Source organism: Oryx dammah, unplaced genomic scaffold (genome assembly GCF_014754425.2).
Source record: "Oryx dammah isolate SB20612 unplaced genomic scaffold, SCBI_Odam_1.1 HiC_scaffold_21, whole genome shotgun sequence".
Lineage (NCBI taxonomy): Eukaryota > Metazoa > Chordata > Mammalia > Artiodactyla > Bovidae > Oryx > Oryx dammah.
The window spans coordinates 52,111,909-52,131,713 of NW_024070205.1; the positions used below are offsets into that span (position 1 = coordinate 52,111,909).

Sequence of the window (19,805 nt, forward strand, 5' to 3'; positions counted from 1 at the left end):
CTAATGATTTATTACTTAATCCTATTACACCCATAATAATTATTCAGTTGTTTGCTCTTTCATATATTCAGTTGTTTGCTCTTTCATATATTATGTTGTTTTGTTTTCTTGGTTATACTTTCTGTTTAGATTACTCAGAAAACTCTTTCTTTGTTACTTATAATATAGTGAGTTATTTAAATATTAAAGTGTAGGGCTTATCAATTCAACTAAACACATGAAATTTCTATTATATGAGACTGTGCACCTCCAAGGTAACACATTTAGTGAAATATAAATTTCAATATATAGTGAAATATAATTAAACTAAGGTTCTGGTATTATTTATTTTCCCCAAAGTTGAAGAGATTTTTCAGAATTTTTTTTAATACTAGGACCCAGGTGAACAAAAAACTTGTTTATAACATGGGAGACAGTGCATGGTTGAGGAAGCAGAAAATCTCAACAAAGAGTTTAAAACCAATGGAGTTAACTATTACACTCAATTTTAAAACATTAAGTGTAAAAATGGGGCTTCCCAGGTGGTACTAGTGGTAAAGAATCCACCTGCCAGTGCAGGAGACGGGAGACTCAGGTTCAATCCCTGGGTTGGGAAGATCCTCCAGAGTAGGAAGTGGTAGCCACTCCAGTATTCTTGCCTGGAGGATCCCATGGACAGAGGAGCCTGGTGGTGTACAGTCCATGGGGCCACAAACAGTCAGACACGACTGAGCAACTGAGCTTACAGATGTAAAAATATACATTTAAAATATACTTGTTTGCAGTCAATGAGTTAAAATATTAGAAACTTCTCATGAAGCCTGTAGGCCTGGAAGGGAATGTGAAGTATTAGTGAATAAAATTCTGACAAGAGTTCACAGTTTATCTTTCTGTCTTATACCATGCAATAATAATAAGAACAAATGAACAATACTGTAAACAAACGTTTGTTGGATGGATGAGTTAAAATACTAAGACACACACACGAAATAAACGACATCAGGAAAATTGAGTAAATATCAAAATTGAAAATATCAAGCATCAAAAATAAGTACAATAAAACTACATAGCAATATAAAATAAATTCAGTTCAAATTTGTTGGTAATTTCCTTAAAAAATGTCCAATACTTTTCATATCTCTTAAGCTTGCAAGAAATATCTATGGGACCAGGTAGGTAATATAAATATTTGAAGTGAATCGAGGGGTGTATTGGAGAAGGTGATGGCACCCCACTCCAGTACTCTTGCCTGGAAAATCCCATGGGCAGAGGAGCCTGGTAGGCTGCAGTCTATGGGGTCTCGAAGAGTCGGACACGACTGAGTGATTTCACTTTCACTTTTCACTTTCATGCATTGGAGAAGGAAATGGCAACTCACTCCAGTGTTCTTGCCTGGAGAATCCCAGGGACGGGGGAGCCTGGTGGGCTGCCATTATGGGGTTGCACAAAGTCGGACACAACTGAAGCGACTTAGCAGCAGCAGCAGCAGAGGGGTTTATGATAGCCATGTAAGAATGCTAGCTCAAGCTGTCCTAGTTCCTGAATTTTCAAGAGAATGTAGATTGTAAATGAAATTTTCAGATTTTAAAATGCTGGTAACTACATCAAAATGCAGGGGAAGACTTACATAGTCCAAATACCGATGTCAGTGGCCATCTCTGAAGTATATTGCCTTATCCATTCTCTAAAGGTATGTGAGCTATGTAGGGGAGAGGGATTAATGATCTCAATTCTAGTTTTAGTTTTCATTATGATATTCTTATTTAATTTAAAATTGAGACATCAAAGGGATGTGCTTATGCTTAGTCACTAAGTCGTATCTGACTTCTTTGCAACCCCATGGACTGTAGCCCACCAGGCTCTTCTGTCCATGGGATCTTTTCAGGCAAGAATACTGAAGTGTGTTGCCATTTCCTTCTCCAGGGGATCTTCCCCACCCAGGGATCAAACCCATGTTTCTTAAGTCTCCTGCACTGGCAGGCAGATTCTTTACCACTGAGCCACCTGGGAAGCCCATTAAAATAACCATGGTTTTACACAGCAGCAAAGTAATGAATAGTAACAGGCTAAACAGTTTTTTTTAAAAAACATAGATTGATATTAAGTCTTCAGTAAACTGAAGTAATAAAGATGTCCTGGGATAAATGGTAAATTAATATATTAGCGATATAACATTAGCTAACATTACTGAGTGTGTTATTATGTGTCAGGCACTAAGACCTGTACGTTAGTATTTATGTGTTTTGTGCTCAGTTGCTCAGTCGTGTCCAAATCTTTGTGATGCCATGGACTGTAGCCCACCAGGCTCTGCTGTCCATGGCATTTTCCAGACAAGAATACTGGAGTGGGTTGCCATTTCCTACTCCAGGGGATCATCCTAACTCAGAGGTCCAGCCAGAAACTCTTGTATTGGCAGGTGGATTCTTTACTACTGTACCACCTGGGGAAACAAGGAGAGATAAGAAGGACTTATTAAGTGAACAATGAAAACAATTGAATGGGAAAAACTAGAGATCTCATAAAAAAATTAGAACTATCAAGGGAATATTTCATGCATGGATGAGCAAGATGAAGGACAGAAACGCTAAGTACCTAACAGAAGCAGAAGAGATAAGAGGTGGCAAAATACACAGAACTATACAAAAAAGGTCTTAATGATCCAGATAACCATGATGGTGTGGTCACTCACCTAGAGTTGGACATCCTGGAGTGTGAGGTCAAATGGGCTTTAGGAAGCATTACTACAAACAAAACTAGTGGAGGTGATGGAATTCCAGCTAAGCTATTTCAAATCATAAAGGATGATGCTGTTAAAGCACTTCACTCAATGTGCCAGCAAATTTGGAAAACTCAGCAGTGGCCACAGGACTGGAAAAAGTCAGTTTTCATTCCAATCCCAAAGAAAGGCAATGCCCCAAAATGCTCAAACTACTGTACAACTGTGCTCATTTCACATGCTAAAAAGGTTATGCTCAAAATCCTTTAAGCGAGGGCTCAACAGTGCACGAATCAAGAACTTTCAGATGTATAACCTCGGTCTAGAAAAGGCAGAGGAACAAGAGATCAAATTGAAAACATCCACTGGATCATGGAGAAAGCAAAGGAATTTCAGAAAAATATGTACTTCTGCTTCATTGACAATGCTAAAGCCTTTGACTGTGTGGATCACAACAAACTGGAAAATTCTTAGAGATGGGAGTATTAGACCACCTTATCTGTCTCCTGAGAGACTTGTATGCAGGCCAAGAAGCAACAGTTAGAACCAGACAAAGAACAACTGACTGGTTCAAAATTGGGAAAGGAGTACTACAAGGCTGTATATTGTCACCCTGCTTATTTAACTTATATTCAGAACACATAATGTGAAACACTGGGCTGGCTGAATCACAAGCTGGAATTAAGATTGCTGGGAGAAATATCAACAATCTCAGACATGCTAATGATAACACTCTAATGGCAAGAAAGTGAAGAGAAACTAAAGAGCTTCTTGACAAGGATGAAAGAGGAGAGTGAAAAAGCTGGCTTAAAACTCAACATTCAAAAAACTAAGATCGTGCAACTGGTCCCATCAGTTCAGTTTAATTCAGTCGTTCAGTAGTGCCCAACTGTTTGTGACCCCATGAATCGCAGCACTCCAGGCCTCCCTGTCCATCACCAACTCCCGGAGTTCACCCAAACTCACGTCCATCCAGTCGGTGATGCCATCCAGCCATCTCATCCTCTGTCGTCCCCTTCTCCTCCTGCCTCCAATCCCTCCCAGATCAGAGACTTTTCCAATGAGTCAACTCTTCGCTTGAGGTGGCCAAAGTACTGGACTTTCAGCTTTAGCATCATTCCTTCCAAAGAAATCCCAGGGCTGATCTCCTTTAGAATGGACTGGTTGGATCTCCTTGCAGTCCAAGGGACTCTCAAGAGTCTTCTCCAACACCACAGTTCAAAAGCATCAATTCTTTGGTGCTCAGCTTTCTTCACAGTCCAACTCTCACATCCATACATGACTACTGGAAAAACCATAGCCTTGACTAGATGGACCTTTGTTGTCAAAGTAATGTCTCTGCTTTTTAATATGCTGTCTAGGTTGGTCATAATTTTCCTTCCAAGGAGTAAGTATCTTTTAATTTCATGACTGCAATCACTGGTCCCATCACTTCATGGCAAATAGAAGAGGACAAAGTGGAAACAGTGACAGATTTTGTTTTCTTGGGCTCCAAAAGCACTGCAGACATTGACTGCAGCCATGAAATTAAAAGACATTTTGCTCCTTGGAAGGTAACTATGACAAACTTTACTTGCAAAGCTTCTGTATAGTCAGTACTATGGTTTTTCTAGTAGTCCTGTACAGATGTGATAGTTGGACCATATAGAAGGCTGAGTGCCAGAGAATTGATGCTTTGGAATTGTAGTGCTGGAGAAGACTCTTGAAAGTCCCTTGGACTGCAAGGAGATCAAACCAGTCAATCTTAAAGGAAATAAACCTTGAATATTCATTGGAGGGACTGATGCTGAAGCTGAAGCTCCAATACTTTGCCTACTTGACGTGAAGAGCTGACTTATTGGAAAAGACCCTGATTCTGGGGAAGATAGAGGCAAAAGGAGGAGGTGGCAGAGAATGAGATGGTTAGATAGCATCAACAACTCAGTGGATATGAATTTGAGCAAACTCTGGGAGACAGTGAAAGACTGAGGAGGCTGCCATGTTGCAGTCCATGGGGTAGCAAAGAATCAGACACAGCTTAGTGACTAAACAACAACACCACCTGGAAAGCCCTATAGTATTTATATTATTTAATTAATCACAATTAATCTTTTCACTACCTGTATTATTATCTTTATTTTACATTAAACTGATAAAGTCTATTGAGATAATGACTCTTTCCTGATGTTTTTGTCTAGTTCATAAAGACTTTGAGAGTGTAACAAGTAAAGACATTTCTTACCAGCTGTAAACCTCTTTGTTTTTCGTCCAGTCTTTGTTTTGCAACTTTTAGGACATTTTGAGCTTCAGCCACTTGGATTTGTTTAGGGCCCACCAGCTTAAACAGAATGTCACAAAATTTAAGTGCTTAAATTCAAGTTCACTGTGAAAAATACCACTTAAGATTAAGAGACACTTTCATATGTCAACACTGAAGCGTTCTTAGAATTAGTGTACAAAGGGAAATAACTAGTTTACTATGGAGAAACATTAAAACAAATAAAACAATAGCATAGTTGTCATAAATTCAAGAGCATGACAGGAGAATCTGATGTCTAAGAGTTAACATAACATGGTTGTGAAAGTGTTTTTCATTAAGCATTCTTTCCGCAGAAGTTCACTTGAACATTAAATGCTTTTCTGGGACAATAACATATCACTTGCAAACTGTTGTAGGTATTTAAGAGGAAAACGCATACCTTCTGTGCTTCATGGTAGCTATTCAAAGCTATAACCCACTGGCACATAGAGCAACAAGCAACAGAAACTAGAGCAATTTTGTTTGGGTTGAAATCAGGTAAGACTAAAATCTTCTTCAGTTTTATGAAAGCCTAGAGAGAACAGTTCATGTATTACATGAGGAATATTATTGATCTGAAGTTTTCCCCAATCTACACCACAAAGAAATTTTGTTTCAATAAAAATACTCAACTACTCTTCAAAAGTAGAATGTAAGACATGCCTGGATACAAACTGGCTCTAGAATCACTAATTTTTTAAAGAAGAGGGGAAAAGCCTCTACTGTTGCTGTTATTGTTACAGTAGCTATATTATAGGTTGTTGTTTTTTTTTTTAAAGAACTCCATTTTAAAATGAAAATAAAACAAGTTACCTTTCTCTAGCTTTGTGGAATGTGGTGTATAACGAGGTCTGAAGTCTTCTTGTGTACCTTATGTGTGCTGCTGCTGCTGCTGCTAAGTCGCTTCAGTCGTGTCCGACTCTGTGCGACCCCATAGACGGCAGCCCACCAGGCTCCCCGTCCCTGGGATTCTCCAGGCAAGAACACTGGAGTGGGTTGCCATTTCCTTCTCCAACGCATGAAAGAGAAAAGTGAAAGTGAAGTCGCTCAGTCATGTCCGACTCTTAGCAACCCCATGGACTGCAGCCTACCAGGCTCCTCTGTCCATGGATTTTCCAGGCAAGAGTGCTGGAGGGGGGTGCCATTGCCTTCTCTGACCTTGTGTATGGTCACCTGGAAAACCACCCTCAATTTCTGTTCCATAAGAAGCATTCGGCAGGGCACAGTCCTATACAAAGTTCTGTCTGGTCAATGATGGTGGTACGGCCTGGCGCATGCTGGGGCTCACTGAGGACATTGTTCTACAGCTTGGTTGTGTCACATGTCTATGGATCCACCTCACCTAAATGGTACAGCCTAGTTTAGAGTTAGTTATATACTATTTCTCCTATACTTTGGGGAGAAATAATCAGAAGGAAATCTTTCTCAGACTGATACTCCTTGTCCCATCCTTTCTAACCAGGCATTTCCTTTCTTGCCTGGAAGGACAGGACCATTTTGCTGAATAATTCAGATGGAATGTGGTCCATTCTCAATGATTACTTGTGTTCTTATTATCATTTAAAATGCTGTTAGGCTTTTAATCATTTGTTTAGATAAGCTATTACTTTTTGAAGTTGAAAAATCTGTTTAAGCATAACCATAGGGAATCATTTTTGCTAAGAATGCATCAGAGAGTGAAGAGTTGTTGCGTTAATTCATGAATGGTATGGTGGGCAACACATATTCTGCTAAAAAAATTCACCTTGTTCAGGTTCTGCTCTATACTTCCTAATAGCACAGATTGATTGTGTTGTTAGCTATTTAATGTCTGTTTTCCCTGTTACAATGTAAGCTTCACAACATCAATAAGTGGGTTTTATAAACTATTGTAATGTCTCACAATGTCTCTTACATGGAAAATAATCCATAAATATTTATTGAATTAATTAATGAGTATTCACCCCTTCAGCTGTGACGGTGCCATTCATATATATATATAAACCTTTCAGTTTGTCCCTGAACTTAGCTCTCAGCTTGGCTCCTATGTAATATCCCTGTTCAGAAATTATTCCAGCATCTACACATCCAAAGCTACTTCTATATTTTTAGGTAATATTGTTGCAGCAGCAATCACCAAGTAGTCCCAAAATCTGTGTTAGTTTCTTGTGGCCATTGTAACAAATTACCACAAACTGGGTGACTTAAAACAACAGCAATTTATTCTCTCACAGTTCTGGAGACTGGAAATTTGAAATTAAGGTATACATCGAGTAGTTCTCTGGGTAAGGGCTCTGCATGGCCTCCCGCTCTACTGGTGCCTTGAACGCCACTGCTTGCTCAAGACTTTGGTCCTCTCAGCCTTCCTGCAGTCCTACAGTAAACCTACATTCTTCAGAATTAAATCTGCTCCAGTGAAACCGTTTACTAGGTGTCCAGACTACCTTATTAAATTTTTTTCTGTGCTCTAATCTAACCCTCATCTTCTCACACATAAATCAGTATTTGTAAAGTACTCAGAACAGTGTTTGGTACATGTTGTTATATGAACATTTGTTACATGAATGAAAAGAAAATCTCAGAGATCTGGTTCAAGGTAGTGAGATAGGAGGATTCTGAACTCCCTCCCTCTCATGGCTACACTGAGTCTACAGCTACGCACGCATGCATGCTAAGTTGCTTCAGTCACTCCAGTCATTTCTGACTCTGGGTGACCCTATGGACTGTAGCCTGCCAGGTTCCTCTGTCCATGGAATTCTTTAGGCAAGAATACTGGAGTGGGTTGCCACGCCCTCCTCCAGGAGATCTTCCTGATCTAGGGATAGAACCCGTGTCTCTTACGTCTCCTGCACTGGCAGGCAGGTTCTTCACCACTAGCGCCACCTCCACGTAGGGAGCAATAATCTCTGGAAGAAAGCCAAAAACTACCTGAGTGACTCCTATACTTGGATGAAAGAGATAAGACCCCACACTGTAACAGGTAGGAGAGGCTGAGACACAACCTCGCCATGGTGTGGTGTCTCACAGTTGGCAGGGAACTCACAACCCTGAGCTTCTCCCTGAGAATTGAAGAGTGTGAAACCTACATCTGACAACCCAACTTCAGGACCTGCACCTGAGAAAAAAATTCCACAATACATATAGCTTTAAAAGTCAACAGGGTTGTATCCACGAGACTCAAAAGGTTATAGCAATCTGAGAAACATCCCTTAAAAGGTCCATGGGGACTCACCCATCCCAGGACCCAACACAGAGGACTGACTGAAAGTCCCAAGGTTTCCAGTGAAAGAGGCTATTTGCTTATATCAAACCTTCAGTCTGAGGGTTAGGCTTCTAAATTTAACACACCTCTTGGAATGACAAAAAGAAGAACAAATGAAGCACAAAGTTGATAGAAGGAAGGAAAGATCAGTGCAGAAATGGTTACTAAAAATCGACAGAAAAAAAATTCAATAGGACTAAAAGCTGTTTTTCTTTTTTTAAAGATAAAAAAACTTGAAAAATCTGTAGCTAGACTCACTAAAAGGATATCAGTAAGATCAGAAATGAAAATTGAGATGTTGCAACTGATACCACAGAAATATAAAAAATCATAACAGACCACTGTGAAAAATCATACACCAGCAAACTGGACAACCTAAAAGAAATGGGTAAATTCATAGAAATATTCAACATATGAAGACTGAATCATGAAGAATCAGGAAATATGAACAGACTGGTTACTAGTAAAAAGATCGACGTGAAAGTGAAAGTCACTCAGTCATGTCTGACTCTGCGACCCCATGGACTGTAGCCTGCCAGGTTCCTCTGTCCATGGAATTCTCCAGGTCAGAATACTGGAGTGGGTTGCCCTCCTTCAGGGGACCTTTCCAACCCAGGCATTGAACCCAGGTCTCTCACATTGCAAGTGGATTCTTTACCATCTGAGCCACTATCAATAAATAAAAACCTCCCAACAAGCAAAAGTCTGGCACAAGTTGGCTTCATTGGTGAATTCTACCAAACATATACAGAGGAGTTGATACCAATCCTTCTCAAATTCTTCCAAAAGATAGAGGAAGAGGGAACACTTTCAAACTCATTTTTGTTTTTTTTAATCAGGCTAGCATTACCCTGATAGTAAAACCAGACAGGATACTACAAGAAAAGAAAGTTATCTCTAATGAACATAGACACAAAAATACACAAAAATATAAGCAAGTTGAATTAAACAATATATTAAAAGGATCATAAACCATAATCAAGCAGGGTTTATTCCAGGGATAGATTTAAGGATGCTTCAGCATCCACGAATCAATCAATGTGGCACACCATATTAACAAAATGAAGGGTAAAAATCATATGATCATCTCAATGGATGCAGAAGAAGCATTTGACAAAATTCAATTTTGATTTATGAGAAAGATGCTCAACAAATTGGCTTTAGAAGGAATATAGCTCAACATAATAAAAGTCATATGTGACAAAGCCATAGCTAACATCATACTCAATGAGGAAGAACTGAAATTTGTTTTTATAAGATGAGAAACAAGATAGGGATGCTCACTCTTGCCACTTTTATTCAACAGTGTTGGAAGTTCTACCCATAGTGAGTAGCCAAAAAAAAAAAAAAAAGGCACCTAAATTGAAAAAGAAGACATAAAACTGTCACTATTTCCAGATGACATAATATTAAATGTAGAATACCCTAAAACTTCTACCAAAAAAGTGTTAGAACTAACAAATTCCATAAAGTTGCAGTAGACAAAATTAGTATGTAAAAATCAGTTGCATTTCTATACACACACAATAAACTCTCATAAGGAGAAATTTAGATTTTCTAATGTAGAAAATCCCATTTACAACTGCATCAAAAAGAATAAAATATCTAAAAATATATTTAACTAAAGAAGTGAAATATCTGATACTGAGAACTAAAGACATTGATGAAGGAAAAGACACAATAAATGGAGAGATCATTTGTGCTTATAGATTGAAAAAATTAATATTGTTAAAATGCTCTTACTACCCAAAGCAATCTACAGATTCAAAACCATACTTACCAAAATTCCAATGGCATTTTTCACAGAAATAGAATAAACAATCCTAAAATTTGTATGGGACCATAAAAGACCCTGAATAGACAAAGGAACCCTGAGAAAAAACAAAGAGGGAGGCATCTTGATTTCTGTTTTCCACGTATATTACAGAACTGTGGTAAACAAAACAATGTTGTATCGGCATAAAAACAGACACAGAGATCAATGGAACAGAATAGAGAGCCCAGAAATGAACACAATTGTATATGGTCTATTAATTTAAATAAAGGAGCCAAAAATATACAATAGGTGAAAGGACAGTCTCTTTACTAAGTGATGTTGGGAAAACTGAACAGCTACATGCAAAAGAATGAAACTGAACCACACTATCTTACACCATACAAAAATTAACTCAAAATTAATTAAAGACTTGAACATGAGACCCCAAATCATAAAACTTCTGGAAGAAAACACAGGCTGTAAGCTACTTGACATTGATCTTGGTGGTGATTTTGGATTTGACACCAAAAGCAAAGCAATAATAGCAAAAATAAGTAAGTGTGATTGATTACCTCAAATTAGAAAATTGTACAGCAAAGGAAACCATCAGTGAAAAGAGAAAGCAATCTAAAAAACAGGAGAAAATATTTGCAAACCATATATGTAATAAAAGGTTAACATTCAAAATAAATGGGGCTTCCCACGTGGTGCAGTGGTAAAGAATCCACCTGCCTGGAATCGCCATCTGGAGGCCTGGACGTGAGATGGCAACGCTGCCCTCCATGAAGGAAGAAGCAGAAGAGGCCTGGTGGCACCGCGTAGGGCGTGGGGCCCGTCCTGCCCGCCGCGCCCCCTCCGCGTGTGTCTGTCCTGGAATTCGCCTGAGCCCCGGGTGTGGACCCTGGCGGAGGGGCTGGGAGTGGTCCTCCTCAGCTCTGCACTTCCTAGTTTGGACCATTTCACTCCTGAGGCTGCTGTTGCTTTCTGGGGGTCTGGCTGGTGCCCCAAGTCCTCCTGTGCAGCTGTAGACCAGGAGCCATGGCCCGAGCTCGGCCCCTGGGTCGCCGGGCCTCCTTCCTTCCTTCACTGCCAGCTCTCACCTCGGCCTCCCGGGCGGGCTCCTTGCCTCAGCGGGACCTCCTTCTCCCATTTCCCACGAAGCTTCTGGTTTTCCCTGGGACCAGTGTGAGCCATGATGCACAGAACTCGGCTGATTGGCCTTGGGGCCAGAGCTTTTCCACTTAGGTTGAAAAAGCAGTGACTCGAGCACTGGCTCGCAGAAGGTCGGGGGCTTCCCTGGTGGCTCAGACGGTAAAGCGTCTGTGCACAATGCCGTATTCCGGTTCAATCCCTGAGTCAGGAAGATCCCCTGGAGAAGGAAATGGCAACCCACTCCAGTACTCTTGCCTGGAAAATTCCATGGACTGAGGAGCCTGGTAGGCTTACAGTACACGGGGAAGCAAAGAGTTTGGACACGACTGAGCGACTTCACTCACTCACTCAGGTGTGATCTCTGAGAAAATCCTCTGGAGTAGGAAATGGCAACTTATCCAGTGTTCTTGATTGGAAAACTCCATGGACAGACGAGCCTTGTGGGCTCCAGTCCATAGACTAGCAAAGAGTCGGACATGATTGAACAACTAACACACTCACACGTATCCCAAATAAATAATTCATCTAATCCAACAGCAAAACACCAATCTGATTAAAAATGGGCAAAGGATCTGAATACATGTTTTTCCAAAGAAGACATACAGATAGGTAACAGGTATATGCAAAGGTGTTTAACATCATTAATAATCAGGGAAATACAAACAACTACAATGAGCTATCACTGTTAAAACGGTTATTATCAAAAGACCACAAATAACAACTGTGGGTGAGAAAGTGGAATACTTGTGCACTGTTGGTAGAAATGTAAATTGGTGAATCACTACAGAAAACAGTAAGAGGTCTCCTCAACAATTAAAATAGAAGTGCCAAAAGATCTAGCAAGTTAACTTCTGCGTATTTATCTGAAGGAAACAAAAACACTAACTCAGAAAGGTATATTCACCCTCATTTTAACTGCAGCATTATTTACAATAGCTGAGACATGGAAGCAGCTGAAGGGTCCATTAATGGATGAATGCATAAAGAAAATGGGGGAAAAAAATACGCACAAATGGACTATTACTCAGCCATAAAAAGAAGGAAATTCTTCCATTTTTAATAACTAGAATGGGTCTTGAGAGCACTATGCTGAGTGAAATAAGTTAGACAGAGAAAGATAGAGATCATATGATCTCATGTATGTACAGAACCTAAAAAAAAAAAAAAAAGAAAACAAAAACCAAAATGAACTCATAGATACAGAAAGCAGATTGATTACCAGGGGTGAGGAGCTAGGGATGGTGAAAATGGGTGGAGGTGGTCAAAAGGTACAAACTTCTAGTTATAAAATAAATAAGTCCTGGGGATATAATGTACAGCATGGTGGCTGTATTACTAATCCTGTATATCTAAAAGTTTCTAAGAGAGTGAATCTTGAAAGTTCTCATCACATGAAAAATTGTTTGTAACTATGTGTGGTGATGGATATTAACTAGACTTTCTGTGGTGATTATTTTGCAGTGTATACAATATCAAATCAGTATGCTGTACACCTAAAACTAATATAATGTTGTATATCAATTATATATCAATTAAAAAATCTCAGACACCTTTATCCACACCTTATACTTTCATAAAGTTATACAATCCATCCAGAAAAAAATTTCCCCCACTATTGACCTCTCCTATTTTCATTATATAAAGAGATCCTGAGACACGACATTTTTCTAATTTTGGTGACATATTGCTTTACCTTGTCACTTCCAGAAAACCATTTATGGTTGCATATACAGCTTGCTCTCTGATCTTTTACCCTCACCATTGTCTTCCAATTCTAATGCAAGATTCCAGTGTTAATACTTTCATTTGACTTGCAGATTATAAGTATGGAATGTATCAATTATGCATTAATTAGAGATGAACTTTTACCTTCTCAGGTATGCTGTCCTTGTCAATGTTAATCAGTTTTTTTAGGAAACCAGTTTCTGAAAGAAGTAACTTTGCTGTAGTCCAGTTAGGTTTCTTTTGCAGAAGAATACAAACTGCATTCATGACAGTCAGTACAAGGTAAGGAGGCCGTGTATATACTCTGTAATAAATGGTTAAAATCTAATCAACTTTATAACTGAAATCAAAGATACCCTGTAAACTATCTCAAAAGATAATACACACAGATTTTTAACAAGTATTTTGGTAAGAAGAACTATTTGCCAATATATAGCTATTTCATCATTCAGTTCAGTTCAGTTCAGTCGCTCAGTTGTGTCCGACTCTTTGCGACCCCATGAATCGCAGCACGCCAGGCCTCCCTGTCCCTCACCAACTCCCGGAGTTCACTCAGACTCATGTCCATCGAGTCAGTGATGCCATCTAGCCATCTCATCCTCTGTCGTCCCCTTCTCCTCCTGCCCCCAATCCCTCCCAGCATCAGAGTCTTTTCCAATGAGTCAACTCTTCGCATGAGGTGGCCAAAGTACTGGAGTTTCAGCTTTAGCATCATTCCTTCCAAAGAAATCCCAGGACTGATCTCCTTTAGAATGGACTGGTTGGATCTCCTTGCAGTCCAAGGGACTCTCAAGAGTCTTCTCCAACACCACAGTTCAAAAGTATCAATTCTTCGGTGCTCAGCCTTCTTCACAGTCCAACTCTCACATCTATACATGACCACAGGAAAAACCATAGCCTTGACTAGACGGACCTTAGTCGGCAAAGTATCTTCAAAAATTTGAGTATCTTTAGTACATGGGTATCTTTCCTTTAGGAAGATGAAATGAATAACACTTAACTATGTAGAACATAGAGAAATTTGGTGGCTAAGTAAGAGGTTAAAGCATCTGCCTCCAATGCGGGAGACCCGGGTTCGATCCCTGGGTTGGGAAGATCCCCTGGAGAAGGAAATGGCAACCCACTCCAGTATTCTTGCCTGGAGAATCCCAGGGATGGAGGAACCTGGTAGGCTACAGTCCACGGGGTCGTGAAGAGTCGGACACGACTGAGCGACTTCACTTCACTTCACTTCATGTAGAACATACAAGTTAGATGTTGATTATTTTCATTACAAAAGTATTTGCTGCAGAGTTCTTTAAAAGAAGGACCTCTCCTCTTTCATCCCAGTATTGGTTTACTGATAGCCACTTGACAGAAACACTATATGTGTGTGTGTTGGGGGGTGGGGGTAGTTGAGAGTCAACCCTATTCCTGTAATTTGAAGGGTGCTGTAAGGTGCAACTCCCTTTAAACACATCCTCTGATTATTCTTCATCCTGATCTAAAATTCCTACTATAAAGATCACAGGTAATATAGAGTTGAGGGAGGGAGGGTAGATGGGAATTTGTCCCTAAGTTAATAATGATGTAATCATTGGAACATTGGAAGTTGCCTCTTAGCTACGTCCGAATCAGCTGACATGTGTTTGTGCGTGGGAAGTCCCTTCAGTTATGGAAACAGCAGGTGGGAAAGAGAATAGACTAAACTGTGTCTCTGCTGCATGTCCTAAGAATAGCAATGAAGATCATATCATAAGGCATTTCATTTGTCTGGCATTTTGAAGTGAAGTGAAATGTACATTAGCAACATCACAAGGGATGATGTTTAAAAAACAAACCAATAAATAAATAAATAAATAAAACCAAGGCATATGCAAGGAATTCAAGCATTAGGTTAGTTTTCTTTAGCTTTAGTACAAGGGCAGGGGGAAAGGCCTGCTTAATCAGAGGAAACCAGTTAGCATTAATCTTTTTTGAGCACTTGCCTTATGCCGGACTATTCTAAACATTTTACATGTTTCAACTCATCCAATCCTTTCAGCATTTATTATTACCCCAGTTGCATAGAAGGGAAGTTGAAACACAGAAAGGCTGTATACTAGAAAGCAGCAGTGCCAGAATTCCAACCCAGGAAGCTTGGTACCAGAGCCCATGATAGGTAAAATAGCTTATTTTAAAAGTAGGATATAGACATAACTTTCCCCATGTATTTTTGTTTTATTTTGAGTTCCTGCAACTCAAAAGAGACTTCAGTAAATTACTCACCTTAATTCAGAGACATCAGCTTTATCCAGGGCGTTTAGAGCCACAATTGCCTTGTCGAGAGCTGGCAGTACACTTTTTAATTCATTGTCAGCTTTCTGCAATAAAGTTGTAAGTCCCTAAATACATATGAATGAATATAGTTGCATACTTAAAATTTTTATATTTTAAAGTTGGAAAATGTAATTCAACATTTTTACAATGCCCATAAGTTATGCTTCTGTATAACTTAGGGATGTACACATGTGCTTGCACTGTTAGAAACGTGTGTTACTGTCCTAAATTAGTGCATTTTGCAATCTCTGATGAGAAGTTATCTGTGAGAAGTGAAAACACTGAGTGTTTTCTGCCTTCTGTGTTAGACTTAGTGTAGTTTTAACATTGCCCTTTTGGGAGTGGTCCACTTAAAGATGGAATTCTAAAGAATCCATCTGCCAATGCAGGAGACACTGGTTTGATCCTTGAGTCAGAAAGATCCCCTAGAAGAGGAAATGGTAACCCACTCCAGTATTCTTGCCTGGAGAAGTCCATGGACAGAGGAGCCTGGTGGACTACAGTCCATGGGTTGCAAAGAGTTGGACACAGCTAAGTGACTGAACATGCCAATTAAAGACAGATTACTGTAAAGCTAATGAAGCTTAAAACCCCTCAGCTGCACAGATCTCCTTCCAAGTTCCTGGAAGGAATTTTGCCAATATGTGTGCAGGGTCATACATTTTTGTAAGACATGCAAAAGTAAGACATTCTATTTGCAATCAGATAAGATCAATTTCTCCACCCGTTTGACTGACTCTTTGTTGGCTGTTCTGTCATGAAAGGTGGTGCTGGATTGACTGTGGATATTTTTGGGATTTCACCAACAAGCTAACTTGGGGGTTATATTTATGTTGCTTAGAGTCACTTCTCTGTATAATTAAGTTATTACATGCTATTACAAATATGAATGACTTCTAGAAATACTTCTGTTGTCTGCTGTTCCAACTTTCCTGGTGATGTGACACTAAGGTGAAGGGCCAGAGGTCATACTATGATCTAACTTGTACTTATAGTGTCCAGCATCAGAATTTTGTCTGTAGAAAATCCTTCCACTTATTAGGATGAGTAAAACTGTAAGTAGATGGTAGATCCTCCTTGACACCTACTCAAAATGGAAGTTCATTCTTCCATGAATATACTTGATAATGCAATGTACACTATTCTAAACCTACTGTACATCTGCCCCCTTTTTTTGATGACAGGGAAAGACTAGAGATCTATTCAAGAAAACTAGAGATACCAAGGGAACATTTCATGCAAAGATGGGCTCAATAAAGGACAGAAATGGTATGGACCTAACAGAAGCAGAAGATATTAAGAAGAGGTGGCAAGAATACACAGCAGAACTGTACAAAAAAGATCTTCATGACCCGGATAATCATGATGGTATGATCACTCATCTAGAGAGCCAGACATCTTGGAATGTGAAGTCAAGTGAGCCTTAGAAAGCATCACTACGAACAAAGCTAGTGGAAGAGATGGCATTCCAGTTGAGCTATTTCAAATCCTGAAAGATGATGCTGTGAAACTGCTGTACTCAATATGCCAGCAAATTTGGAAAACTCAGCAGTGGTCACAGGACTGGAAAAGGTCAGTTTTGAATGATTCCAATCCCAAAGAAAGGCAATGCCAAAGAATGCTCAAACTAACGCACAATTGCACTCATCTCACATGCTAGTAAAGTAATGCTCAAAATTCTCCAAGCTAGGCTTCAGCAATACGTGAACCGTGAACTTCTTGATGTTCAAGCTGGTTTTAGAAAAGGCAGAGGAACCAGAGATCAAATTGCCAACATCTGCTGGATCATGAAAAAAGCAAGAGAGTTCCAGAAAAACATCTATTTCTGCTTTATTGACTATGCCAAAGCTTTTGACTGTGTGGATCACAATAACCTGTGGAAAATTCTGAAAGAGATGGGAATCCCAGACCACCTAACCTGCCTCTTGAGAAATCTGTATGCAGGTCAGGAAGCTACAGTTAGAACTGGACGTGGACCAACAGACTGGTTCCAAATAGGAAAAGGAGTACGTCAAGGCTGTATATTGTCACCCTGCTTCTTTAACTTATATGCAGGGTACATCATGAGAAATGCTGGACTGGAAGAAACACAAGCTGGAATCAAGATTGCCGGAAGAAATATCAATCACCTCAGATATGCAGATGACACCACCCTTATGGCAGAAAGTGAGGAGGAACTAAAAAGCCTCTTGATGAAAGTGAAAGTGGAGAGTGAAAAAGTTGGCTTAAAGCTCAACATTCAGAAAACAACGATCATGGCATCTGGTCCCATCACTTCATGGGAAATAGATGGGGAAACAGTGGAAACAGTGTCAGACTTTATTATTTTGGGCTCCCAAATCAATGCAGATGGTGACTGCAGCCATGAAATTAAAAGACACTTACTCCTTGGAAGGAAAGCTATGATCAACCTAGATAGTATATTCAAAAGCAGAGACATTACTTTGCCGACTAAGGTCCGTCTAGTCAAGGCTATGGTTTTTCCAGTGGTCATGTATGGATGTGAGAGTTGGACTGTGAAGAAGGCTGAGCGCCAAAGAATTGATGCTTTTGAACTGTGGTGTTGGAGAAGACTCTTGAGAGTCTCTTGGACTGCAAGGAGATCCAACCAGTCCATTCTAAAGGATGTTAGCCCTGGGATTTCTTTGGAAGGAATGATGCTAAAGCTGAAACTCCAGTACTTTGGCCACCTCATGCAAAGAGTTGACTCACTGGAAAAGACTTTGATGCTGGGAGGGATTGAGGGCAGGAGAAGAAGGGAACGACCAAGGATGAGATGGCTGGATGGCATCACGGACTCGATGGACGTGAGTCTGAGTGAACTCTGGGAGTTGGTGATGGACAGGGAGGCCTGGCATGCTGCGATTCATGGGGTCGCAAAGAGTCGGACACAACTGAGCGACTGAAATGAACTGAACTGAACTGAACTGATTAAACAAGAATTAATCAGGATTCATGGACTTTTAGGTAATAATTACCATAATTTGGAAAGATGTTTTAAAATGTCTCATTGAAAGAAGTGAGAAATTACTGATTCCTTGTACAGATATATGTCAAAGATGCCTTATTTTATAATTTTTAATTCTTATCAGATCATCTTCAGAAGACAAAGCAGCTCTAGGCACTGTTTATTTGGTTTGTGTCACTTCTCTCATTGCCTGAATAATTCTGACTTTTAAGACTGGCCAATTTCCTTCTGTTCCCTCTAGTCAGAATTCCAATAGGAACTAGTCTGGTGTAGCAGATTACCAAATGTTCAACCCTGGTCTGATCAATGGCCACCCCTAGTCAGAGGAGGCAGAGAGTGGAATTTCACATTTTCCATGTACAAAGGTTTTTCATGGAGCAACTCCATCAATTAAGAAAAAAAAAATATATATATATATATATTAGCTAAAACCTCAGTTGGGGGAATTATTTATTTATGTTAAATACAAAAGCTACTATCATTAGCTAATATCTCAAAGTATCACAATAAATATTTAGGCAAGGTTTATTATAAACAATAGTAAATGTGAATAGATATTTCTAATAGCCTTTTTGATAATTTCAAAATATTTTGCTTGGCTCCTTGTTAGATCTGATTACATCATCATTAAAAACATGACTGAAGAATAAATAGATCATACCAGAGATATGAGAGGTATCAGCCTGCCGTCTTCTCATTGTTCACTTGTACTTCCAGTGTTAGCATTATTTTCAATCCAAGGTTTCTCTGAGAAACCTTTTCAAGCTACCTGTCCAGATTTTTTTAAATTTTTTAATATAAATTTATTTATTTTAATTGGAGGCTAATTCCTTTACAATATTGTATTGGTTTTGCCATATATCAGCATGAATCCGCCACGGGTATACACGTGTTCCCCATCCTGAACCCCCCTCCCACCTCCAAGCTAGGTAAATCCCCTCACTTGGACACAAATAAACTGCAGGACTTCCTGCTGAGCATTGAGGAAATGAGGAGGCCACCGCAACAACCCTTCCATCCTTCAGATGATCCTCTTGGAGGCCACATGCATTTCTGATATGGGTTGAATGAGTTTTATTCATTGTAACCAAAAGAACCAGACTATCTATTTTCCTAAGGGACCCTCTGTCTTTGCACTTCACTTAACAGTACTTTGCATGTAGTAGGTATTAATATAAATATTTTCTGGGAAAAAAATGAAAAACAGGCAAAGTTGGAACACTATATATTTACAAGCAGTTAGCCTGACTTTTAAATTTTGGGGGTAGGAAACAATTTTGCAAATCTCTAAGTGACTTTCATTGATTATATTTTAATTTTACCTGAGCATACTCTTCTACGATTCTTACTTCTTCTTCCATGATTTCTTCATCCTGTTTAACAAGCATCTGAACTTTCTCAACCACTTGGGAATCTTTCTGTAGTTTTTCCATTAGGATTTCTTTCTCCTAATGAACCAAACAACTCTTCTTAAAATAAGTTTTAAGAGATATGATATCTTTTTAAAAATATAAATCAAATAGCTTATTTCATTCTTACAGAATTTGTCAAAATCACCATGAAATATATTTGTTTAATAGACTAATAAAAATGATTACAAAAAATATAATTTCATACAATTTCATAAATATAAAGATTGATGATGAGTAATGATTTTTAGAATACTTGGCCAACTGCAAGTTACCACAGTGC

General features: G+C 39.3%; 1 protein-coding gene across 1 annotated transcript in view; it reads right to left on the reverse strand.

Annotated features, from left to right (window-relative positions):
* DNAH14 (dynein axonemal heavy chain 14) overlaps window positions 1–19,805 on the reverse strand; it is a 361,705-nt gene that overhangs the window by 94,933 nt on the left and 246,967 nt on the right. Inside the window, exons 58-62 of the mRNA XM_040262849.1 lie at window positions 19,436–19,561; window positions 15,095–15,189; window positions 12,992–13,151; window positions 5,374–5,505; window positions 4,917–5,012 (exon numbers count right to left, since the gene is read on the reverse strand). Coding sequence (XP_040118783.1) covers window positions 4,917–5,012; window positions 5,374–5,505; window positions 12,992–13,151; window positions 15,095–15,189; window positions 19,436–19,561 — 609 coding nt within the window. The remainder of the gene's footprint in view (window positions 1–4,916; window positions 5,013–5,373; window positions 5,506–12,991; window positions 13,152–15,094; window positions 15,190–19,435; window positions 19,562–19,805) is intronic.